Raw genomic sequence first — 27,849 nt, 5'->3', positions numbered from 1 at the left:
TATATCTCTCAGTGTATATACACTGAGAGATATACCTGTCAGTATACATACACTGAGAGATATACCTCTCAGTATACATACACTGAGAGATATACCTCTCAGTGTATGTATACTGAGAGGTATATCTCTCAGTGTATGTATACTGAGAGGTATATCTCTCAGTGTATGTATACTGAGAGGTATATCTCTCAGTGTATGTATACTGAGAGGTATATCTCTCAGTGTATATACACTGATAGGTGTATCAGTGTATATACACTGAGAGGTGTGTCTTAGTGTATATACACTGACATATGTGTCTCGCGGTATATACACTGAGAGTTTAATCAGTATTTTAAGTATTATTCATGACTGGTGGTGAACAGGTGACATGCAGCCTTAATGACCCTCGTGTAGTTGTCAAACTTTAAATCTAACAATCCAACCATCATGTAGTCGACAGGCTTCAAACCTAATAAGCCAACCAAGCTCTCAGTAACATTCCGAGCTGACCTTATTGAAGGCCAGACTCACATGTGTGTGTGTGTGTGTGTGTGTGTGTGTGTGTGTGTGTGTGTGTGTGTGTGTGTGTGTGTGTGTGTATATATATATATATATATATATATATATATATATATATATATATATACATATATATATATATTGCTTTTCTACTGTCATTTTTTTTACACTAACGCATCTCTGATCTAATATATATATATATGATGTATTATGTACAAGGCAAGACAGATGATATGGTAGGTAGGGTGACTGTGTTGATTTCCACTGTACAGGAGTTGAGACGAACTAACCAGGTTTACAGTGTCGGGTGGGGTAAACAGTTTTTTGGAGGGTATTCTATAATATATCGAGGAGTAGACTTGGTACAGAGTATACTTTTTTTCCTTTACGGCACATGGTTACTGATCTGTTTGGTAATGGTAGATGGGGGTGAGGATTTTAAACTAAGACATTTCCCACAAGGCACAGCAACACCAGGAGTGCTGAGTGATCGATCCTCAGTACTTCAGATGTGGTGGATTGGTCCCAGTCCCACCAAGGGGGCCGTGACGGTCTTGAATCCCCCTGTTCCCCCATCGCGTGATGGGGGTGTCTCTTCTTGTCCGTAGGGGGCTGGGATGGTGTTCTGTGATTGGGCCGGGGATGCGTCACCTGGCCTCTGGTGACGATGTCCTCGTGTCTCGTGCTTGTGTCCTCGCGAGACCGAGGGCCGTAGGGGATTTCGTTGCTGAATTCGACCGGGGAGTGGCCGCCCCCCGCGCCGCCCCCGCCGCGCCCACCAGGCTGGCCGAAGTCCTCATTCTCCTCTACCATCGCTGGCTCCTCCGTCGGTAGTTCAATCTCTGTTGAAGAAGAGAGTCATCACTTGGGTGACCGCAGCAGCTGATGACTGTAAACAAACGTCAGCTGATGGATATAAACAAACATCAGCTGATGGGTTTAAACAAACATCAACTGATGAGTGTGAGCATCAGCTGATATGTGTAAACATCAGCTGATATGTGTAAACATCAGCTGATATGTGTAAACATCAGCTGATATGTGTAAACATCAACTGATATGTGTAAACATCAGCTGATTGATGTCCACAAACATCAGTTGATGAGTGTATAATAGCCTCCAGATAATTGCCTGAACTCATCTATTCCCATCACCTTAATTACTCTCTTTCTTTCTCTCTCAAACATCTCTCCGTCTCACCATAGACCTTAATTTTGCCCTGCGTCTCTCCAAGAGAATTCTTAGCAGTGCAGAAGTAGACTCCTTTGTGATGAGGCTTGAAGCTGGAGATGGTAAGAGTCATTCTCGTCATGTAGAAGTTAGTAAGAGACTCTTGTACACTGTATTCGTTGTTGCTGATGAGCATTTCTCCTGTGAGAGAGACAGAGAGACGGGGTTGGTTAATTGGTCTCAAAGGGGTGTTAAGGAGCACGTCAATTCACCTGTCTTCTAATAACGTGTTCATTTTTCCACTATAATCTACCTTGTCTATAATTACTATGGCATTTGCTGTTTCGTAAGGTGAAGTCCAGGATCTTTCCTTAATTCATGGTATAACTTAATAAATCTTTCTTGACAATTATGTTGTAGAGGTGAATTTACGTGCCCCTTAAGGCTGCATGTCACCTTCTCACCACCAGTCAAGGATACATTAGTACCTGAATGAGTTGAGAGATATGGGTGTTGTGGAGGCGATCTGAAGTGAGAGGTGAGGAGGGGTAGGAGGTGTGAGGGGACTAACCTGTGTCCCTTGTCCAGTACTGGATAGATTTCGGTGAAGCCTCCAGGTTGCACTCCAGTTTCGCTGAACTGCCCAGAGGAACACCGATCAACTGGTTGGGTACATGGATCACTGGACGGACTAGGGAGAAGGAAACACCTGTTAAAACACCTGTCATTACACCTGTTAAAACACCTATCATTATACCTGTTAAAACACCTATCATTACACCTGTTAAAACACCTCTCATTACACCTCTTAAAACACCTGTCATTACACCCCTTAAAGCACCTGGCATTACATCTGTTAAAACACCTGGCATTACATCTGTTAAAACACCTGTCATTACACCTGCTAAAACACCTGTCATTACACCTGCTAAAACGCCTGTCATTACACCTGTCGTTACCTCTCGTTAACACCTGTTACCTCCGGCACCCGTCCTGGCACCTGTCACCTGCTGTTACACCTGTCAACCATCGTTATACACAAGTTAACACACCTAACACAATCACTAATAACTAAAAATACTAATGACATTAACAAGTGTTAACGAGGAAGTTAAGGGAGATTAGTTAACAAGCCTAAACTACCTAGAAAATGCTAATAATCCAATTTAGCATCAATAACCTCGTTAATAAAGTCTAAGTTAGTCGTTAACGGCGTACGTTAGTTGTCACTACTAGAAGAAAACGGGAAGTTATTTTAACAGTAATAATTAATGTTAGAAAGGTAATACACAGAGTAACTAGCGGTAATTAGTTACTACTTCCCTTAATTAGGCGCTAACAATCAGTAACTACCTAACAACAAGCAGTAGCAGGTATTAATTAGGTGTAACAATCTGTTAACTAGCAGTAGCTGGCTAGTATATAGTAGTAATGGGCTATTAACTAGCAGAAACTAGCAAGAAGTAGGTAGGATATTCTAGCTAAGTACTTAGAATATACTAACAATGCACTTCGACCATGATTCTCTTGCTAACGATGGGAGGTACGCTGTTGTTAGCAATGCAGAGGTATGGCCCCATGTCTGAGCGGGTGATCTGAGTGAGATTCAGTACCTCCCCTTCGTAACTCAGCTCTGTAAGGGAGAGACAAGGGAGAGAGTAAGGGAGGGAAAGGAGACCAGCTGCTAGATACACAGTAAAACAAACTTAAACACACACAAACACCTCACAAAACTCACTTTTTATCTTAGGCATAGCCGGGTCGTTGGTCCGCATGACTATGGGTTTCTGATCCTCTCTGGTCCAGGTGATCTTAGGGGGCGGGTAGCCCTTAGCACGACACACAATAGGGGCGTTGGAGCCCTCAGGGACCATCACGTCTGTGGATGACCTGTTGTCCTCTATCTCTGGTGGCACTGTGACCTCCAGGTACCCGATCTGCTGGTGGGAAACGTAGGTAGTGGTAGTAGCCGTACAGTAGTGGTACCAGTAATAGTAGTAATAATAATAGAAGCAATCGTAGAAGTCGTAGCATTAGTAGTAATAGTAGTGGTGGTGGTGGTGGTAGTAGTAGTAGCAGTAATAGTAGTAGTAGTAGTAGCAGTTACCAGGCTTTATGTATGAATAGTCCTCAAGTATGCAGCGCCAGTGTGGAGCCCACATTTAATAAGACGCAGGAAAAAATCGAAAAGATACAAAGGTACGCAACAAGACTGGCACCAGAGCTGAGAAATGAAAGAAGCTATAACGAGAGACCGAGTTCGCGGGCAGGAAGATCCTGGCGAGGTGACATGAAAACGACGTACGAAATACTTCGAGAGGCAGATAATTAAAATAAATCGAGGAATAACGTGGTCTCTCTCTCTCTGTCTCTCTCTCTCTCTCTCTCTCTCTCACGTCACATCTGGTGGAGGTGGGAGGCCTTCAATACAGTGACATGTTCAAAAATCAGTAGAGACGCGAGCCAAGATTGGATGCTGCACCCTCAGCCTTCTCTCTCTCTCTCTCTCTCTCTCTCTCTCTCTCTCTCTCTCTCTCTCTCTCTCTCGCTCTCTCTCTCTCTCTCTCACTCTCACTCCCTCTCTCTCTCTCTCTCTCTCTCTCTCTCTCTCTCTCTCTCTCTCTCTCTCTCTCTCTCTCTCTCTCTCTCTCTCTCTCTCTCTCTCTCTCTCTCACCCTCTCCTATAAATCTTTCTCATACCTCCCTTACATATTTTTATCCCTGCCTTTGCATCCTGTTTCTGCATTAGTGTGTGCTGTTGCACACACACACACACAAACACACACACATACACACACACACACACACACACACACACACACACACACACACACACACACACACACACACGAAATAAGCATCTTCCACATCAAATCAAACCAGGTCAAGACAAACCCCCATCACCAGGTGAAGACAGGCCACCCCACAAGGTCAAGACAGACTCCCACTAGGTCAAGACAGGTCACCTCGGCTTACGATAAAAGAGTAAACAGTCCAGCACACATCCATGAATAAACAGGAGAGATTCCGTTACCACGACAACATCTAGCATGCTGACCATCATATACAAGTACTATGTACGATCTCTCTCCAGGAAAACCTTCCTCCCGGTAACCTTTTAACAAGTGACAATCACAGCCAGAGACAAATAAATCACATGAATCAGATAGATTTAATTCTGATTGTAATAAAATATTAATAAATCATTAATAAAATTATTCAATACAGCTTAAAGATGGGTAAAGATTCAGTGGGCCCAAGACAGTAGGGACCCAAGACATTAGGGGCCCTTAGACGAAGAGGCCCAAGACAGTAGGGATCCCAAGACTGGAAGGTCACAAGATAGATAGATAGATAGATAGATAGATAGATAGATAGAGAGAGAGAGAGAGAGAGAGAGAGAGAGAGAGAGAGAGAGAGAGAGAGAGAAGGACACCCACACTAACTACAAACAAGACCATCACTCCACTTTTTGACACTAAAAGGGAAATGGTACCTGATTGCCCCCTCCCCCCCCATTCTTTATGTGGCACGTTTTATGGGGATGGGGAAGCTGGGGACTGACCCCTCGTTAGTCGCAGAAAAGCCTCGTTAAAGAGTGATGGATTTGGCAGGTCACACTGTGGAAGTCTCTCTACAGTGGTAGTTCTTAAGTGATTTATAAGTGGGAATAAGACCCCTTACCTGATTTTCTTCTCCTGAGATTATTATTGTTATTATTATTATTATTATTATTATTATTATTATTATTATTATTATTATTATTATTATTAATTTTATTATTATTATTATTATTATTATTATTATTATTATTATTATTATTATTATTATTATTATTAATGATATCATCATCATTATTATTAAAGCAAACGCTAAACCGGTATGAATTACACAACACTCGGGTCGACAGTACCTGTATGCAGGTCGACAGTACCTGCACCCAGGTCAATAGTACCTGTATCTAGGTCGACAGTGCCTGTATCCAGGTTGACAGTGTCTGTATCCAGGTCAACAGTACCTGTATCTAGGTCGACAGTGCCTGTATCCGGGCCGACAGTACCTGTATCCAGGTCGACAGTACCTGTATCCAGGTCGACAGCACCTGTATGCAGGTCAACAGTACCTGTAACTAAGTCGATAGTACCTCTAAGTCGATAGTACCTCTAAGTCGACAGTACCTGTATCTAGAACGACAGTACCTGTCTCCAGGTCGACAGTACTTGTATCTAGGTCGACAGTACCTGCATCTAGGTCGACAGTACATGTATCCAGGTACACAGTACCTGTATCTAAGTCGACAGTACCTGAATCTAGGTCGACAGTATTTGTATCTAGGTCGAGAGTACCTGTCTCCAGGTCGTCAGTCAAAATTCAACTCCTAGGGACCATTGACTCAACCCCCTCCCCCTACATACAAAACAATCACTCAATCCCCCTATTTTTTATCCTTTTCATGAGGTCGACGTGTCGAAGGGGGTCGATTGGAGTGTGTGTGTAGTACGGTCGAGTATCCTACAGTGTCCCAAAGGTATCAACGCCTCTACGGTTGAGCGTGGAGATGGAAAGTTGATGTCCGCTTGATAGAGAGACAATTTCGAAGTTGAATAGGGGGGATATTTTGGACCAGTCAGGTGTATTATAAGGTGTGAAGGGAGAGGGTAAGGGGAGGAGGGGTAAAGGGGAGAGAAAAGGGGAGATAGTGCTGAAAGCTCAAGTCGGGTGAAAAATAGACTGAAAGAGATGCGTGTATGTCATCTTAGAGAGAGAGAGAGAGAGAGAGAGAGAGAGAGAGAGAGAGAGAGAGAGAGAGAGAGAGAGGGTGATAGAAATAGATGTTTAGCTAATCAGTTGGATGTTTGCGCCCTGACTCTCCGTCAGCTGATCTTTGTTTACATCAATCAGCTGATTTGTATTTACCCCATCAGCTGATTGCTATTTATCCCCTCTTATCAGCTGATGTTTGTTTACACCAATCAGTTGACCTCAGAGAGAAGGTGTGGCACTGACCTCGAGGAACCAAGGGAAAGTGGGTGCCACTGCCCTCAATGAACGAAGAGAAAATGACACTGGTACTTACCTTAAGGCACCAAGAGAAAAAGTATGGCACTGACCAATGACCTTGTAAAACATTACGAGGAACCCACAATGGGAACTCCAATGACTTCAGTGGAAATTTCCTAGGACCCCAGTGGAAATTCCAAGGACTCCGATGGAAATTCCAAGGACTCCAATAGAAATTTCCAAGGACTCCAATAGAAATTTCCAAGGACTCCAATGGAAATTCCTAGGATTCCAATGGAAATTTCCAAGGACTCCAATGGAAATTCCTAGAACTCCAATGGAAATTTCCTAGGACCCCCAGTGGAAATTTCTGGGACCCCAGTGGGAATTCCAAGAACTCCAATGTAAATCCCAAGGAACCAATGGAAGTTCCTAAGACCCCAATGGAAACAAGTCACATTGTCTGACGTTTTTTGGGGGTCATCCTGGGTAATTTACGCATATATTATAATGTACATACACTGTATCTACGTGCACAACAGGATTCGAACCTGCAAACTCTGCGTCAGAGTACAGAGTACTTTATCGACGACGCCAGACCCTGGGTCTGGCGTCGTCGAGGTTCGAATCCCGCTGTGAACGTAGAGCATATGTTTATAAATAATTTCGCCTGTTTGAGAATTGTTAAACATATGTTACTATATATAATAATTTGTATAACTGTATTTATGTGTACCTGTACCTATATAAACTTACTTAAGAATCACGTCTTATGATTGGCACTAAAACGCCGGTTTAGATACAAAAAAAACGAGTGGCACTGACCTGTGACCTCATGGGGTCAGTGTTGATTTGGCACATGTATGGTCCTCTGTCCTCCTCCTGGACGCCACGGATGTGAAGCATCCAGGTGTTGTGGTCACTATGGCTGACTGAGACGCGAGAGTTGTGGGTGATGACGTGCTTATGGATGGCCTGGATGGCTTTTGTATCTGCCTTCACCCACCCGACCTGTGGACCCAGAGAGCTAGTTCTTGCTGGGTGTGAGGGTGGGGGCGTGGGTGTGGGTGCGGGGTGGGGGCGTGGGTGTGGGGTGGATGGATCATAGGGGCGTTTGGAGGTTAGAAAAGCGAGGTAGGAGACATAAGTAATCCCTACCTATGTGAATCATATTCCTGGTTGACTTGAACTCTGATCGTCTAATATTCTGATCGTCTAGTACTCTGATCGACTGGTATTCTGATCGACTAGTATTCTTGTTGACTAGTACTCTGGTCAATGAGGTTGTTCAGTGGCTCACTACATCTTACGTCAACTTGTCCTGCTGTCAGCTTGAGTATAGGAAAGCAGCACGAGGAGCTGAGACTCGACCCCTGAGTACAGACTTCTTACCAAGTCTAGATGACCAGAAAGAAAAAAAACTGCATTCTCCTTCACCTGATCCCAGGTACCATGATGGCCTGGATCATACATTATGAACCAGTGTAATATCCTAACCCATCCGTCAGAGTGCAGGCACTGTACTTCCCCACCTCCAGAACCACAACATCCCCACCCATTCTTCAGGGTGCAGGCACTGTACTTCCCCACCTCCAGAACCACAACATCCCCACCCATTCTTCAGGGTGCAGGCACTGTACTTCCCCACCTCCAGAACTACAACATCCCCACCCATTCTTCAGGGTGCAGGCACTGTACTTCCCCACCTCCAGAACTACAACATCCCCACCCATTCTTCAGGGTGCAGGCACTGTACTTCCCCACCTCCAGAACCACAACATCCCCACCCATTCTTCAGGGTGCAGGCACTGTACTTCCCCACCTCCAGAACTACAACATCCCCACCCATTCTTCAGGGTGCAGGCACTGTACTTCCCCACCTCCAGAACTACAACATCCCCACCCATTCTTCAGGGTGCAGGCACTGTACTTCCCCACCTCCAGAACTACAACATCCCCACCCATCCTTCAGGGTGCAGGCACTGTACTTCCCCACCTCCAGAACCACAACATCCCCACCCATCCGTCAGAGTGCAGGCACTGTACTTCCCCACCTCCAGAACCACAACATCCCCACCCATCCTTCAGGGTGCAGGCACTGTACTTCCCCACCTCCAGAACTACAACATCCCCACCCATCCTTCAGGGTGCAGGCACTGTACTTCCCCACCTCCAGAACTACAACATCCCCACCCATTCTTCAGGGTGCAGGCACTGTACTTCCCCACCTCCAGAACTACAACATCCCCACCCATTCTTCAGGGTGCAGGCACTGTACTTCCCCACCTCCAGAACTACAACATCCCCACCCATTCTTCAGGGTGCAGGCACTGTACTTCCCCACCTCCAGAACTACAACATCCCCACCCATTCTTCAGGGTGCAGGCACTGTACTTCCCCACCTCCAGAACTACAACATCCCCACCCATTCTTCAGGGTGCAGGCACTGTACTTCCCCACCTCCAGAACTACAACATCCCCACCCAACCTTCAGAGTGCAGGCACTGTACTTCCCCACTTCCAGAACCACAGCATCCCCACTCAACCTTCAGAGTGGAGGCACTGTACTTCCCCACCTTCAGAACTACAACATCCCCACCCATTCTTCAGGGTGCAGGCACTGTACTTCCCCACCTCCAGAACTACAACATCCCCACCCATTCTTCAGGGTGCAGGCACTGTACTTCCCCACCTCCAGAACTACAACATCCCCACCCATTCTTCAGGGTGCAGGCACTGTACTTCCCCACCTCCAGAACTACAACATCCCCACCCATTCTTCAGGGTGCAAGCACTGTACTTCCCCACCTCCAGAACTACAACATCCCCACCCATTCTTCAGGGTGCAGGCACTGTACTTCCCCACCTCCAGAACTACAACATCCCCACCCATTCTTCAGGGTGCAGGCACTGTACTTCCCCACCTCCAGAACTACAACATCCCCACCCAACCTTCAGAGTGCAGGCACTGTACTTCCCCACCTCCTGAACCACAACATCCCCACCCAACCTTCAGAGTGCAGGCACTGTACTTCCCCACCTCCAGAACCACAACATCCCCACCCAACCTTCAGAGTGCAGGCACTGTACTTCCCCACCTCCAGAACTACAACATCCCCACCCATTCTTCAGGGTGCAGGCACTGTACTTCCCACCTCCAGAACTACAACATCCCCACCCATTCTTCAGGGTGCAGGCACTGTACTTCCCCACCTCCAGAAGTACAACATCCCCACCCATTCTTCAGGGTGCAGGCACTATGCTTCCCCACCTCCAGAACTACAACATCCCCACCCATTCTTCAGGGTGCAGGCACTGTACTTCCCCACCTCCAGAACCACAACATCCCCACCCAACCTTCAGAGTACAACCACTGTTCTCCCCACCTCCAGAACCACAACATCCCCACCCAACCTTCAGAGTACAACCACTGTTCTCCCCACCTCCAGAACCACAACATCCCCACCCAACCTTCAGAGTACAACCACTGTTCTCCCCACCTCCAGAACCACAACATCCCCACCCATTCTTCAGGGTGCAGGCACTGTACTTCCCACCTCCAGAACTAGAACATCCCCACCCATTCTTCAGGGTGCAGGCACTGTACTTCCCACCTCCAGAACTACAATATCCCCACCCATTCTTCAGGGTGCAGGCACTGTACTTCCCCAACTCCAGAAGTACAACATCCCCACCCATTCTTCAGGGTGCAGGCACTGTACTCCCCACCTCCAGAACCACAACATCCCCACCCATCCTTCAGGGTGCAGGCACTGTACTTCCCCACCTCCAGAACTACAACATTCCCACCCATCTTCAGGGTGCAGGCACTGTACTCCCCACCTCCAGAACCACAACATCCCCACCCATTCTTCAGGATGCAGGCACTGTACTCCCCACCTCCAGAACCACAACATCCCCACCCATCCTTCAGGGTGCAGGCACTGTACTCCCCACCTCCAGAACCACAATATCCCCACCCATTCTTCAGGGTGCAGGCACTGTACTTCCCACCTCCAGAACCACAACATCCCCACCCATCCTTCAGGGTGCAGGCACTGTACTTTCCCACCTCCAGAACCACAATATCCCCACCCATCCTTCAGGGTGCAGGCACTGTACTTCCCCACCTCCAGAACTACAACATCCCCACCCATCCTTCAGGGTGCAGGCACTGTACTTCCCCACCTCCAGAACCACAACATCCCCACCCATTCTTCAGGGTGCAGGCACTGTACTTCCCCACCTCCAGAACTACAACATTCCCACCCATTCTTCAGGGTGCAGGCACTGTACTCCCCACCTCCAGAACCACAACATCCCCACCCATTCTTCAGGATGCAGGCACTGTACTCCCCACCTCCAGAACCACAACATCCCCACCCATTCTTCAGGGTGCAGGCACTGTACTCCCCACCTCCAGAACCACAACATCCCCACCCATCCTTCAGGGTGCAGGCACTGTACTTCCCCACCTCCAGAACTACAACATCCCCACCCATTCTTCAGGGTGCAGGCACTGTACTCCCCACCTCCAGAACCACAACATCCCCACCCATTCTTCAGGGTGCAGGCGCTGTACTTCCCCACCTCCAGAACTACAACATCCCCACCCATCCTTCAGGGTGCAGGCACTGTACTTCCCCACCTCCAGAACTTCAACATCCCCACCCATCCTTCACAGGACACAGTTCGTAATGAACAGTCTACGTAGTTGATTAGAGTACATACTAACATACATACGACATACATATTGACCAAAGTGCATAGTGATCAGAGTACGTGGTGACAAGGGTACAAATTGGCCAGAGTACATAGAGGCAGGAGTACATATTGACCAGAGTATGTGGTGACAAGGGTACATATTGACCAGAGTACATAGAGGCAGGAGTACATATTGACCAGAGTATGTGGTGACAGGGGTACATATTGACCAGAGTACATAGAGGCAGGAGTACATATTGACCAGAGTACAGTGACAATAATACATAACGACCTGAGCATATAATGGCAGGAGTACATACTGACCAGAGTACATAGAAGCAAGAGTGCATACTGATCAAAGTACATAGTGTCAAAAGTATATACTGACCAGAGAATATACTGACCAGAGTACATATTGATCAGAATAAATTCTGACCAAAGTACATACTGGCCAGAGTACATAGTAGTCATACTAATTGCTGGCAGTTCTAATTGACTAGAGTGCATTTTGATTTAGAATAGGGCTGGTAGTTAAAGAATTAGATGAGAGGTAGTTGAGAGTGGAAGTTGAAAGCTGGTAGTTTCGGCAGGAATAGTGGTTGTTTCGGCAGGAATAGTGGTTGTTTCGGCAGGAATAGTGGTTGTTTTGGCAGGAATAGTGGTTGTTTTGGCAGGAACAGTGGTTGTTTCAGCAGAAATAATGGTTGTTTTGGCAGGAATAGTGGTTGTTTCAGCAGGAATAGTGGTTGTTTTGGCAGGAATAGTGGTTGTTTCAGCAGGAATAGTGGTTGTTTTGGCAGGAATAGTGGTTGTTTCAGCAGGAATAGTGGTTGTTTCCGCAGGAATAGTGGTTGTTTCGGCAGGAACAGTGGTTGTTTCAGCAGGAATAATGGTTGTTTTGGCAGGAATAGTGGTTGTTTTGGCAGGAATAGTGGTTGTTTCAGCAGGAATAGTGGTTGTTTCCGCAGGAATAGTGGTTGTTTCGGCAGGAATAGTGGTTGTTTCAGCAGGAATAGTGGTTGTTTTGGCAGGAATAGTGGTTGTTTCAGCAGGAATAGTGGTTGTTTTGGCAGGAATAGTGGTTGTTTCAGCAGGAATAGTGGTTGTTTCAGCAGGAATAGTGGTTGTTTCGGCAGAAATAGTGGTTGTTTCGGCAGGAATAGTGGTTGTTTTGGCAGGAATAGTGGTTGTTTCGGCAGGAATAGTGGTTGTTTCAGCAGGAATAGTGGTTGTTTTGGCAGGAATAGTGGTAGCTTGAAAGGTGGTGGTAGGCTGGTACTTTAAGAACGATAGTTTGGCAGAGATTGTGGTTGACTGATAGTAGGGAAGGTAAGAGTGGTAGTGGTTGGGGGGTGGTAGTTGGGTGATAGGGGTAGACACCTTCACATTCATATATGAAAGAAATTTGAAAAAAATTATTTTAATAACTCAATGCAAAAAAAATATGACCAAAAAACATAAAGCAAAAATAAATCTGAGAAGAAACTAAAAAAAAAAATAAAAAAAACTATGAGAGAAAAATAGTGAAAACAGATATAAACCAAAGGAATAAATTTGAAAAATACAAACTTGCAGTTTTTATGTAAAATAAATATTTTTTCTCTATATTATATAATGAGGAGAAAAAATTGCTTTCTAAAATATACAAAATTTATACTTATAAATTAAAAAAATTGACTTTCATAGATTGTATTATTGATATTAATACAAACTGGAATATTAAAAAAAATTAGATTCCAAATTGTCTTTTTTTTATGGATTTTTTCTAATCTAGAAATTTTATCAGTTACTCGAAAGAAAAAAAATCGACCAATTTATTTGATATATATTTTTTATTAATAAATATTGCGAAATATACTGGTATATATTTTTCACAAGTACCAAAAAAATATATATACATCTATATAAACACGTTGGTAAATTATATAAATTCTTGAATATAAATTTTAATTATAAAAATTGGTAGAATTAAGCAAATTCTAGACCAAATATGATGTTAAATTCTGCCATTTTTTAAATATTTTGATCTCAATTTCAGGTTTGAAGACTATCTACTACACGAGGGTCATTAAGGCTGCAGGTCACCTGTACACCAACAGTCAAGAATATTTTAATACCTAAAATGGGGATTAAAGTAAACTCTCGGTGTGTATATACATTGAGAGATTTACATACACTTCACTATGTATATTTGCATATATGGTGGTTGTTTAATGGGGTTTGAAACCTGTCTACTACACGATTATCATGAAGGATACATGTCACCTGTTTAATTCCAGTCAAGAAAACACCTAAAATATGGATATATACGCTGACAGAAATATACTTCTACAGTGTATATTATCCTGTGAGGATGGCGAGAGTATAATAATATACACTAGGGGTCATGGAGGGGGCCGCGAGGGGGCGTTGACCCCCTGAACACTCTCCAGGTAGCCCAGGTATACTGCTGTTAATTGCTCCCCCGGATATATTGTGTGATATATTAATTAAATATATCAATATATCGCAGCTATCTTATAAAACTATATACTGTGATTTTTTTTGGTAAATGCGATACAAGAAGTATATTAAAAAATTAATAGCTGGCAGAAAGAATTTAGAGAACGTGTCATTGTGTTTAATGATTTTTTTCAGTAGCATTTGCATAAAATTACACTGTATGGAGGATTTAGAGGATTTAGAGCCTTATGGGCGAGTTTACTGTATAATATTTACCTATATGATTGCACATGTGGATAGAAAATAGATTTAGAATGTGTGGACGACAGGAAGAGTTGTTTAGCCGAGGACGAATAGAGAAAGATGTCCTGCTGTTGATCCGAGGAAGTGGACTTGCTGTCCTCTTCCCTGGATCGAACCTGATAGCTTCCCATTCCCAGGGCACTGCATGAACCCGGCGGATTTAGTGCTTCCCCTCCTAAATAATATAATAATCGGCTGACGCACAGATGTTTAATGTCTTATCAAGGTAACATCTGATTGATTAGATTTTCTCATAATTTCATTAAAATCCTTTCTGAAGCCTCAAGTGAGACAAAACTTATATCCCAGGATATATAATAAATAATTCTAGCACAATGGTTGAGTAAAGTTTGTTAATAGATGCTATAAAATTAAAATAATTGAAATTTAAAAGATATAACATCTCCCAGCTGGAGGGAGGACAGTGGTCTGGGTCACACCAGGTGCGGCGGAGGTGTTATTTTTATTCTCGTTATTTTGTGGCCACACCGACATTATTCGTGCGTAGTTTTGACTCTGTAGACTCTACAAACACCGTGGGGGTGACGGTGAACTTTGGCACGAAGCTTTAACGTGCGTCAGGCATCGAAATACCGGTGTTTTAGGCGAGTGAAGATGGAACTGAGACGGCGCAAGTTGTCACCAGGAACAACAATAACAAACGCAAACTTGTTTTCACTTTATTTAATCTTCTTGACAGTAGAACCGCGTCTTTGACACGTAATTGGTTCACAAGATGACCGAAGTGGTTGTCTTTGTTTCCAGGTTCTCTTAGTAGCCTCCATGAACCACAAAAACAAAATACTACAACAATTCCTCTTATTGTACACCAGAACCACACCACTACCACAATTCCTCTATTTTGTACCAGAACCACACTATCACTACCACAATTCTTATTGTACACCAGAACCACACTATCACTACCACAATTCTTATTGTACACCAGAACCACACCATCACTACCACAATTCTTATTATACAACAGAACCACACCATCACTACCACAATTCTTATTGTACACCAGAACTACACCATCACTACCACAATTCTTATTATACACTAGAACCACACCATCACTACCACAATTCTTATTATACACCAGAACTACACCATCACTACCACAATTCTTATACACCAGAACCACACCATCACTACCACAATTCTTATTGTACACCAGAACCACACCATCACTACCACAATTCTTACTGTACACACCCCTCAAGGAAGGTTCCTTGATGTTGGTGAGGGGCTCTTGATTTAGGGAATTGGATCTGTGCTCCAGTTCCCTGAATTAAGCCTGAATGCCTTCCACATGCCCCCCAGGCGCTGTATAATCCTCCGGGTTTAGCGCTTCCCACTTGATTATAATAATAATCTTACTGTACACCAGAACCACACCATCACTATCACAATTCTTATTGTACACCAGAACCACACTATCACTACCACAATTCTTATTGTACACCAGAACCACACCATCACTACCACAATTCTTACTGTACACCAGAACCACACCATCACTATCACAATTCTTATTGTACACCAGAACCACACTATCACTACCACAATTCTTATTGTACACCAGAACCACACCACTACCACAATTCTTACTGTACACCAGAACCACACCATCACTACCACAATTCCTGTGTTTTGCACCACAACCAGTCAGCCCTTCACCTCTTCAGTGGTTGAAAACACGGAATTGACGGCCATTATGGACCGGTCCACCCATATACAAGTCTCCAGAACGGCTGCAGGTATTTCAATTTTATTTTTGCCACAATTTTATTAGGCCAGTCTTAAACTGTAGGAGCCTTTAGGCTCTAGGATACACAAATACAATACTATCTTGATTTAAGAGACATTTCGCTTATTACACTTTTATCTTGCATCTACTTATCGCTTTTATAGACCATAATTATGATGATACATAACATACTGCGGCAGAAAGGTAAATGTTGTTATATATATATATATATATATATATATATATATATATATATATATATATATATATATATATATATACTGAAAGAATAGAGAAATTCCAAGCGCTTTCGTGACTACTCACATTATCAAGGAACTATGAAAGTAAAGCATCCAAGGAAGGTATATAAGGGGTCTGGCCAACACCTCACTATCAGATCCCACAACAGTTAAACACCTGACGCGCGCCGGCCCAACTGGACAGGTCCTTTCCACAACCCACCAACAAACTATTCTACCCAAGAAAATTTTTAAAATTATTATTTGTCCAGTGTATTATTAAATTCTTCCAAAATTCTATTAATTATAAATGGATCTAATTTATATAAACCGAATAGGTAAAATTGGTCACTTAGCAAGAGCTCATTGAATATTAAGTCCTTTCTAAATTTTTCTCTTATACGTTTAAAGATATATTTTTTAATTTGTTTATATATATATATATATATATATATATATATATATATATATATATATATATATATATATATATATATATATATATATATATATATATATATATATATATATATATAACTTTTATTTTAAATTTAAAAATTTGAAGGACATTGTGCTTTTGACTTTGACTCTCCGGGGTAATTCTACTTTCTGATTCTGTGTTTTCAAAGTAATTAAAATTTCAATTATTTTCTTTCAAAGTAATCACGAATTATTTTTTTCTTCAAAGGGATCGTGATTTTTCACCTGATTTCTTTCTTTATCAAATTTATTTTGATTTTCATGTTCTATTATTTTAGTTTTCAGCTTATCAAAGTTGTAATATTTTGTCTCAAAACAAATCGTGATATTTTGAACATAAATTATATTTTTAAATCTATATATTTTAATCCACATAACTTACATTTTCAATAATTTAGAAAATATACACTGAGAGGTATATTTCTCTCAGGGGCAAATTATTTTTTTAAAGGGATGGAGGGGTAAGCCAGTGGAAGGCCTCGGTCAGATGACCAAAACCTCCAGCTGTGGGTCATCATATAACTAAGATCCGCGTCACAAACACTTGTCCTGTTTCCTGACCAGTCTTACCTGACCTGACCTAACGGGACATGGGAGACAGGAACGTGTGACGACGTGAGTGTGACTAGTCAATGAGTGTGACTAGTCACTGAGTGTGACTAGTCAGTGAATGTGAGTAGTCAGTGAGTGTTACTACTCAGTGAATGTGACTGCTCAGTGAATGTGATTAGCCAGTGACTGTGAGTAGTCAGTGAACGTGACATGTCAATGAGTGTGACTAGTCAGTGAATGTGATTAGTCAGTGACTGTGAGTAGTCAGTGAACGTGACATGTCAATGAGTGTGACTAGTCAGTGAATGTGATTAGTCAGTGACTGAGTAGTCAGTGAACGTGACATGTCAATAAGTGTGACTAGTCAGTGAATGTGATTAGTCAATGAGTGTGACTAGTCAGTGAATGTGACTAGTCAGTGAATGTGACTAGTCAGTGAATGTGACTAGTCAGTGAATGTGACAAGTCAGTGAGTGTGACTAGTCAGTCAGTGTAACTAGACAGTCAGTGTTACTAGTCAGTAACCTCCTCTCTGCGTATATGGGTTGACAATCTACTTAATCCCAATTGAAGAGATTAAAATATTCTTGACTGGTTGTGAAAGGAGTACAAACAGCCTAGCTTAGTTGTCACTAGGCTGTTAAACTCCCCGTTAACCTAGTAATTTGTATTTGATAGTTGTGATGTGAATTGTGGCTTCATAACATTAACCACCACACAACCACAATCATAATAACCACACAACTACAAACATAACATTCACCACCACACAACCACAATCATAACATTAACCACCACACAATCACAGCTACATATCAACGTACTTCTGAACAATTCCAAGGAACGTCTAATAATGCATCTGAATTGTATGTTAGTATTGAATTGTTCAACCACAATACTGCAGCCTCTTATACAATTCGAGCTACCGCTCATACAACAGAATAATACACCAAATAATACAGCAAATACGAAAACCTACAGCGTCAGTTGATTTTACGAAGGCGTAAACATACGTAAGTCTAGGGAGAGAGTCGATCATATTCAGTGTAGCGTTTCGTCAGTTGATTTGGAGAGGGGTGGAGGGGGAAGAAGAGGGTGAGGGGAGGGGAGGAGGAGGAGGAGGAGGGGAAGGGGGAGGAAAAGGAGGGGAGAGAAGGGGGACCACTGGCTGAAAACTTTACCAATTAAATCTAGTCCTGAATGCATCAAAGCAGATGGAACTCTGTCTTACCCCAGGGCCCGGCACTGCATACACACACACACACAGATATATACGTACATATAAACATACATATTTATATACATACACTTACAAAATTATATATATATATATATATATATATATATATATATATATATATATATATATATATATATACATATACACACATACACACTTGGAAACAAGCTAAGACTCGACCCCCTGAAACAACGTATGCAATAGGCGAAGACACACACACACACACACACACACACACACACACACACACACACACACACACACACACACACACACACACACACACACACACACACACACACACACACACACACATACACACACACATACACACACACACACACACACACACACACACACACACACACACACACACACACACACACACACACACACATACACACACACACACACACACACACACACACACACACACACACAAACACACACACACACACATACACACACACACAAATACACACACACACACACACACACAAACACACACACACACACACACACACACACACACACACACACACACACACACACACACATACACACACACACACACACACATACACACACACACACACACACACACACACACACACACACACACACACACACACACACACACACACACACACACACACACACACACACACACACACACACACACACACACACACACACACACACACACCATATTCCAATATAAGTTCACAACTCTAATATCCAAGTTTCTGGAATTATCGGTCATTAATGAGCATCATTGATCATCACTGACCATCAGTGATCATCACTAACCATCAGTGATCATCACTGACCATCAATGATCATCAATAATCATCAATGATGATTCTTACCATCAGTGATCATCACTAACCATCAGTGATCATCACTAACCATCAGTGATCATCACTGACCATCAATGATCATCAATAATCATCAATGATGATTCTTACCATCAGTGATCATCACTAACCATCAGTGATCATCACTAACCATCAATGATCACTAACCGTCATTGATCATCACTAACCATCAGTGTTCATCACTGGCCATCAATGATCATCACTGACCATCAGTGATCATCACTAACCATCAGTGATCATCACTAACCATCAGTGATCATCACTAACCATCAGTGATCATCACTAACCATCAATGATCATCACTAACCACCAAAAATCATCACTAACCATTAATAATCATCACTGACCATCAGTAATCATCACTGACCATCAATGATCATCACTAAGAGAACACTAAGTTATGGCTACATTATCATCCTGTCTGAAGCTGTGTATAAACCGGTTCAGTTTCTCCCTGTAAAAAGTCATGTCTTCTAACTTCGAAGATTTTCTTGAGATCTAAAACTTACTGGAAAATTTTTTTGGGTGGTCAAATTTTTTCTTTCTAATGGATACAAATTTTTTTTTTTTTTTTGTATAATTGAAAGAATTTTTTTTTCCAAGTCAAAAGAGAGATTGTACTCACCTATTTGTACTCACCTATTTGTGGTTGCAGGGGTCGAGTCCTAGCTCCTGGCCCCGCCTCTTCACCGGTGTGTGTGTGTGTGTGTGTGTGTGTGTGTGTGTGTGTGTGTGTGTGTGTGTGTGTGTGTGTGTGTGTGTGTGTGTGTGTTTGTGTGTGTGTGTGTGTTTGCGTGTGTGTGTGTGTTTATTAATAAGAATAATCACAATAAAATCGTATTAAAATAATTCAGTGTTTGTAAAGTAAAGAGTATTAGGAATTACTTTTAAGAACTCAACTCATCGTTATTTTCTGCTGAAATTAAATTATATTTTCACACCTATAACAATAATAATAATAATAATGATAATAATAATAATAATAATAATCATTATTATTATTATTATTATTATTATTATTATTATCATTATTTTATTACTATAATTTATTATTATTATTATTCTTGTTGATATAGTAATATTATTAATCTATAATAATAATAGTATAATAAGAATAATATTTATAATAACTATTATAATAATTATAAATATCATTATTATTATTATTATTATTATTTATTATTATTATTATTATTTTTTTTTAAAAGAATAATAATATTAATATTAATATAATAATAATAATAATAATAAAAAAAAAATAATAATAATAATAATAATAATAATAATAATAATAATAATAATAATAATAATATACAAGTGTTTCATTAATAAATATTTATCATGACACAGAAATATATTTTACAGTTCTTTTCGTTATATCAAATTTTGTTGTAATATTTCTGATATTATATGTTGAATGTAATTAACTGTTATTGTTAAATAGTGAAGGATGTATATAGTGTGTCTCGTAATGTATATACTGTGTTGATGTATATAGTGTGTCTCTTAGTGTATACACTGTGTTGATGTATATAGTGTGTCTCTTAGTGTATATACTGTGTTGATGTATATAGTGTGTCTCTTAGTGTATACACTGTGTTGATGTATATAGTGTGTCTCTTAGTGTATATACTGTGTTGATGTATATAGTGTGTCTCTTAGTGTATATACTGTGTTGATGTATATAGTGTGTCTCTTAGTGTATACACTGTGTTGATGTATATAGTGTGTCTCTTAGTGTATATACTGTGTTGATGTATATAGTGTGTCTCTTAGTGTATACAATGTGTTGATGTATATAGTGTGTCTCTTAGTGTATATACTGTGTTGATGTATATAGTGTGTCTCTTAGTGTATATACTGTGTTGATGTATATAGTGTGTCTCTTAGTGTATATACTGTGTTGATGTATATAGTGTGTCTCTTAGTGTATATACTGTGTTGATGTATATAGTGTCTCTTAGTGTATATACTGTGTTGATGTATATAGTGTGCCTCTTAGTGTATACACTGTGTTGATGTATATAGTGTGTCTCTTAGTGTATATACTGTGTTGATGTATATAGTGTGTCTCTTAGTGTATACACTGTGTTGATGTATATAGTGTGTCTCTTAGTGTATATACTGTGTTGATGTATATAGTGTGTCTCTTAGTGTATATACTGTGTTGATGTATATAATGTGTTTCTTAGTGTATACACTGTTGATGTATATAGTGTGTCTCTTAGTGTATATACTGTGTTGATGTATATAATGTGTCTCTTAGTGTATACACTGTTGATGTATATAGTGTGTCTCTTAGTGTATACACTGTGTTGATGTATATAGTGTGTCTCTTAGTGTATATACTGTGTTGATGTATATATACTGGTGTTGAACAGGTGACATGCAACCCAAATGACCCTATGCAACCCTAATGACCCTCGTGTAGTAGACAGGCTTGAAACTTGATTACCCAATATGTCTAGTCACAAGTATGTCACTAATTTGCATAATTTATATAGCATAAATTTACACTATATATATATATATATATATATATATATATATATATATATATATATATATATATATATATATATATATATATATATATATATATATATATATATATATATATATATATATATATATATGTCGTGCCGAATAGGCAGAACTTGCCATCTTGGCTTAAATAGCAACGCTCATCTTGCCATATAGGACAAGTGAAAATTTGTGTATGCAATAATTTCGCCAAAATCATTCTGAACCTAACGGAAAAAATATATTTGATTGTGTTTGTTTAGTATTAAATTACTGTAAACGTATTTAAAATATATTTAGTTGGGTTAGGCTAAAATAAAATGATCTTGTTATAATAAGGTTAGGTAAGTCTTCTAAGATTCTTTGGGTGCAAAATTAGAATTTTTTACATTAACATTAATGAAAAAAATATATCTTTAAACATATAAGAGAAAATTTCAGAAATGACTTAATTTTAAATGAGTTCTTGCTAATTGACCAGTTTTACATATTCGGCACGACATATATATAGTATATATATATATATATATATATATATATATATATATATATATATATATATATATATATATATATATATATATATATATATATATATATATATATATATATATATATATATATATATATATATATATTGTCGAAGGTTGCTAGAATGGATCTATTTTTTATGATAGATGTTGTATTGCTAGAAATAAGTCTATCTTTGTTGTGATAGATGGTCTATTGTTAGAATTATAGCTAATTCTGAATTCTGTTAGGATTAGCTTAGCTAGTGGTTTGTGCTGATTGATGAGAGAGAATGTATTCTCTCTCTCTCTCTCTCTCTCTCTCTCTCTCTCTCTGAAATCATTATAATAAGGGGTTTTGTGAGAGAGAGCGAGAGAGTGACTGAAGACTGCCATCTCGTTACCCACACAACACTCCGTGTTGGGCAGTCAGTCCCCTTCTCACACCACAAGAATAATAATAAAGCGCTAAACCCACCCGGGTTACCACACAGCTACACACCTCCACTACATAAAAACTACAATATCACTTTTTTCACTACTAAGCATAAAAAATATCGAGAAAACACATTAAAGTCACACACAAAAAAAAAATAGACTGAAGAATGCGTAAATCTATATTTCTAAAGGAGAGAAAATAGAAACAAGAATAGGCAAGAATAGTTAATAAAGGTTAAAAATAAAAGGAGAAGAATATGAACTAGAGAGAGAGAGAGAGGAAGAGAGAGAGAGAAAAAAAAACGTAACTTTAATGCTAAAATTAAATAGAGCTATTTTTAGAGGATTGTTTTGAGAGATATCTCACCTGGAGAGCGTCCTTCCTGCCAGCTGAAGTCTAGCCCAATGTTGATTAGTGGTTATTAAGGTGATTGTGGTGGTTGATGGTGGTGGTTGATGGTGGTGGTTGATGATGGTGGTTGTTGATGGTGGTTGTGGATGGTGGTGGTTGATGGTGGTGGTTGTGGATGGTGGTTGTTGGTGGTGGTGGTTGGTGGTGGTGGTTGTTGATGGTGGTTGTTGGTGGTGGTGGTTGGTGGTGGTGGTTGTTGATGGTGGTTGTTGATGGTGGTGGTTGATGGTGGTGGTTGATGGTGGTGGTTGATGGTGGTGGTTGATGGTGGTGGTTGATGGTGGTGGTTGGTGGTGGTGGTTGTTGATGGTGGTTGTTGGTGGTGGTGGTTGGTGGTGGTGGTTGTTGATGGTGGTTGTTGGTGGTGGTGGTTGGTGGTGGTGGTTGTTGATGGTGGTTGTTGATGGTGGTGGTTGATGGTGGTGGTTGGTGGTGGTTGATGGTGGTGGTTGATGGTGGTGGTTGATGGTGGTGGTTGATGGTGGTGGTGGTTGGTGGTGGTGGTTGGTGGTGGTGGTTGTTGATGGTGGTTGTGGATGGTGGTGGTTGATGGTGGTGGTTGATGGTGGTGGTTGATGGTGGTGGTTGATGGTGGTGGTTGGTGGTGGTGGTTGATGGTGGTGGTTGATGGTGGTGGTTGATGGTGGTGGTGGTTGGTGGTGGTGGTTGGTGGTGGTGGTTGGTGGTGGTGGTTGGTGGTGGTGGTTGATGGTGGTGGTTGATGGTGGTGGTTGATGGTGGTGGTGGTTGGTGGTTGGTGGTGGTGGTTGGTGGTGGTGGTTGGTGGTGGTGGTTGATGGTGGTGGTTGATGGTGGTGGTTGGTGGTGGTGGTTGTTGATGGTGGTGGTTGGTGGTGGTGGTTGGTGGTGGTGGTTGTTGATGGTGGTTGTTGATGGTGGTTGTTGATGGTGGTTGTGGATGGTGGTGGTTGATGGTGGTGGTTGATGGTGGTGGTTGATGGTGGTGGTTGGTGGTGGTGGTTGGTGGTGGTGGTTGATGGTGGTGGTTGATGGTGGTGGTTGATGGTGGTGGTTGATGATGGTGGTTGATGGTGGTGGTTGGTGGTGGTGGTTGGTGGTGGTGGTTGGTGTTGGTGGTTGATGGTGGTGGTGGTTGGTGGTGGTGGTTGGTGGTGGTGGTTGTTGATGGTGGTTGTGGATGGTGGTGGTTGATGGTGGTGGTTGATGGTGGTGGTTGGTGGTGGTGGTTGGTGGTGGTGGTTGATGGTGGTGGTTGGTGGTGGTGGTTGTTGATGGTGGTTGGTGGTGGTGGTTGGTGGTGGTGGTTGTTGATGGTGGTTGTTGATGGTGGTGGTTGATGGTGGTGGTTGATGGTGGTGGTTGATGGTGGTGGTTGATGGTGGTGGTTGATGGTGGTGGTTGATGGTGGTGGTGGTTGGTGGTGGTGGTTGGTGGTGGTGGTTGATGGTGGTGGTGGTTGTTGATGGTGGTGGTTGATGGTGGTGGTTGATGGTGGTGGTTGATGGTGGTGGTTGATGGTGGTGGTTGGTGGTGGTGGTTGGTGGTGGTGGTTGATGGTGGTGGTTGATGGTGGTGGTTGATGGTGGTGGTTGATGGTGGTGGTTGATGGTGGTGGTTGATGATGGTGGTTGATGGTGGTGGTTGGTGGTGGTGGTTGATGGTGGTGGTTGATGGTGGTGGTTGATGGTGGTTGTTGTTGATGGTGGTGGTTGTTGATGGTGGTGGTGGTTGATGGTGGTGGTTGATGGTGGTGGTTGGTGGTGGTGGTTGGTGGTGGTTGATGGTGGTGGTTGATGGTGGTGGTTGGTGGTGGTGGTTGGTGGTGGTGGTTGGTGGTGGTGGTTGATGGTGGTGGTTGATGGTGGTGGTTGTTGATGGTGGTGGTTGATGGTGGTGGTGGTTGATGGTGGTGGTTGATGGTGGTGGTTGATGGTGGTGGTTGATGGTGGTGGTAGTTGATGGTGGTGGTTGATGGTGGTGGTTGTTGATGGTGGTGGTTGATGGTGGTGGTGGTTGATGGTGGTGGTTGATGGTGGTGGTTGATGGTGGTGGTTGATGGTGGTGGTTGTTGGTGGTGGTTGATGGTGGTGGTTGATGGTGGTGGTTGATGGGGGTTGTTGGTGGTGGTTGATGGTGGTGGTTGATGGTGGTGGTTGATGGTGGTGGTTGATGATGGTGGTTGATGGTGGTGGTTGGTGGTGGTGGTTGGTGGTGGTGGTTGATGGTGGTGGTTGATGGTGGTGGTTGTTGATGGTGGTTGATGGTGGTGGTGGTTGATGGTGGTGGTTGATGGTGGTGGTTGGTGGTGGTGGTTGGTGGTGGTGGTTGATGGTGGTGGTTGATGGTGGTGGTTGATGGTGGTGGTTGTTGATGGTGGTTGTTGATGGTGGTGGTTGATGGTGGTGGTGGTTGATGGTGGTGGTTGATGGTGGTGGTTGATGGTGGTGGTTGTTGATGGTGGTGGTTGATGGTGGTGGTTGATGGTGGTGGTTGTTGATGGTGGTGGTTGATGGTGGTGATGGTTGATGGTGGTGGTTGATGGTGGTGGTTGATGGTGGTGGTTGATGGTGGTGGTTGTTGGTGGTGGTTGATGGTGGTGGTTGATGGTGTTGGTTGATGGGGGTTGTTGGTGGTGGTTGATGGTGGTGGTTGATGGTGGTGGTTGATGGTGGTTGCTGGTGGTGGTTGATGGTGGTGGTTGATGGTGGGGTGGTTGATGGTGGTGGTTGATGGTGGGGTGGTTGATGGTGGGATGGTTGATGGTGGTGCTTGATGGTGGGGTGGTTGATGGTGGTGGTTGATAGTTTGGTTGGTGGTGGGGTGGTTGATTAAGTGCTTGATGGTGGAATGATTGATGGGGTGGTTGATGGGTTAATGGTGGTGGTTGGTGGGAGGTTGATGGTAGTGATTGATGGGGGTTGATGGTGGTTGATGGGAGTGGTTCATGGTTCTGGTCGATAGGGGGTTGATGGTAGTGGTAGGTGATGGTGGTTGATGGGATGGTTGACTGGTTGATGGTGGTGGTTAATGAAAGTTGGTTGATGGGTTAATGGTGGTAGTTTAAGGGGGTGGTTGATGGTTTGATAGGGGTGGTTGATGAATTGATGGGGTGGTTGATGAATTGATGGGGTGGTTGGTGAGGTGGATGTACCGGGTGGTGGTGGTGATTGATTGTCATGGGAATGAGATGGTGGTGGTGGTGGTGTACTGGTAGTAGGGGTGGTGTGGTTGTGGTAGTGATGGTGATGGTGGTGGTGTTGTTGGTGATGGTAGTGACTGCTTATAGTGGTAGTGATGGTAGTGGTGGTGGTGATGGTGGTGGTAGTGATGGTGATGGTGGTGTACTGGTAGTAGGGGTGGTGTGGTGGTGTTGGTGATGGTAGTGACTGCTTATAATGGTAGTGATGGTGGTAGTAGTGGTAATGGTGGTGTTGGGGATGGCAGTGACTACTTATAATGGTAGTGGTGGTGGTGATGGTGGTAGTGGTGGTGGTGATGGTGGTAGTGGTGGTGGTGATGGTGGTAGTGGTGGTGGTGATGGTGGTAGTGGTGGTGGTGATGGTGGTAGTGGTGGTGGTGATGGTGGTAGTGGTGGTGGTGGTGATGGTGGTAGTGGTGGTGGTGATGGTGGTAGTGGTGGTGGTGGTGGTGGTGATGGTGGTAGTGGTGGTGGTGATGGTGGTAGTGGTGGTGGTGATGGTGGTAGTGGTGATGGTGGTAGTGGTGGTGGTGATGGTGGTAGTGGTGGTGGTGATGGTGGTAGTGGTGGTGGTGATGTTGGTAGTGGTGGTGGTGATGGTGGTAGTGGTGGTGGTGATGTTGGTAGTGGTGGTGGTGATGGTGGTAGTGGTGGTGGTGATGGTAGTAGTGGTGGTGGTGATGGTGGTAGTGGCGGTGGTGATGGTGGTAGTGGTGATGGTGGTAGCGGTGGTGGTGATGGTGGTAGTGGTGGTGGTGATGGTGGTAGTGGTGGTGGTGATGGTGGTAGTGGTGGTGGTGATGGTGGTAGTGGTGGTGGTGATGGTGGTAGTGGTGGTGGTGATGGTGGTAGCGGTGGTGGTGATGGTGGTAGTGGTGGTGGTGATGGTGGTAGTGGTGGTGGTGATGGTGGTAGTGGTGGTGGTGATGGTGGTAGTGGTGGTGGTGATGGTGGTAGTGGTGGTGGTGATGGTGGTAGTGGTGGTGGTGATGGTGGTAGTGGTGGTGGTGATGGTGGTAGTGGTGGTGGTGATGGTGGTAGTGGTGGTGGTGATGGTGGTAGTGGTGGTGGTGATGGTGGTAGTGGTGGTGGTGATGGTGATGGTGGTGGTGGTAGTGATGGTGGTAGTGGTGGTGGTGATGGTGGTAGTGGTGGTGGTGATGGTGGTGGTGATGGTGGTAGTGGTGGTGGTGATGGTGGTAGTGGTGGTGGTGATGGTGGTAGTGGTGGTGGTGATGGTGGTAGTGGTGGTGGTGATGGTGGTAGTGGTGGTGGTGATGGTGGTGGTGATGGTGGTAGTGATGGTGGTAGTGGTGGTGGTGATGGTGGTAGTGGTGGTGGTGATGGTGGTGGTGATGGTGGTAGTGGTGGTGGTGATGGTGGTAGTGGTGGTGGTGATGGTGGTAGTGGTGGTGGTGATGGTGGTAGTGGTGGTGGTGATGGTGGTAGTGGTGGTGGTGATGGTGGTGGTGATGGTGGTAGTGATGGTGGTAGTGGTGGTGGTGATGGTGGTGGTGATGGTG

General features: G+C 43.0%; 1 protein-coding gene across 1 annotated transcript in view; it reads right to left on the bottom strand.

The window, feature by feature from the left end:
• Positions 1 to 661: 661 nt before the first annotated feature.
• Positions 662 to 27,849, bottom strand: part of LOC128686943 (lachesin) — a 107,214-nt gene continuing 80,026 nt past the window's right edge. The window contains exons 3-8 of the mRNA XM_070082633.1: positions 7,498 to 7,683; positions 3,410 to 3,608; positions 3,176 to 3,304; positions 2,243 to 2,362; positions 1,702 to 1,872; positions 662 to 1,343 (exon numbers count right to left, since the gene is read on the bottom strand). Coding sequence (XP_069938734.1) covers positions 940 to 1,343; positions 1,702 to 1,872; positions 2,243 to 2,362; positions 3,176 to 3,304; positions 3,410 to 3,608; positions 7,498 to 7,683 — 1,209 coding nt within the window. The 3' untranslated portion in view covers positions 662 to 939. The remainder of the gene's footprint in view (positions 1,344 to 1,701; positions 1,873 to 2,242; positions 2,363 to 3,175; positions 3,305 to 3,409; positions 3,609 to 7,497; positions 7,684 to 27,849) is intronic.

This window comes from Cherax quadricarinatus, chromosome 7 (assembly GCF_038502225.1).
Source record: "Cherax quadricarinatus isolate ZL_2023a chromosome 7, ASM3850222v1, whole genome shotgun sequence".
In the NCBI taxonomy this organism is placed as follows: domain Eukaryota; kingdom Metazoa; phylum Arthropoda; class Malacostraca; order Decapoda; family Parastacidae; genus Cherax; species Cherax quadricarinatus.
Note: the sequence above shows the minus strand (reverse complement) of the source record. Positions and strands in the feature narration are given on the sequence as shown.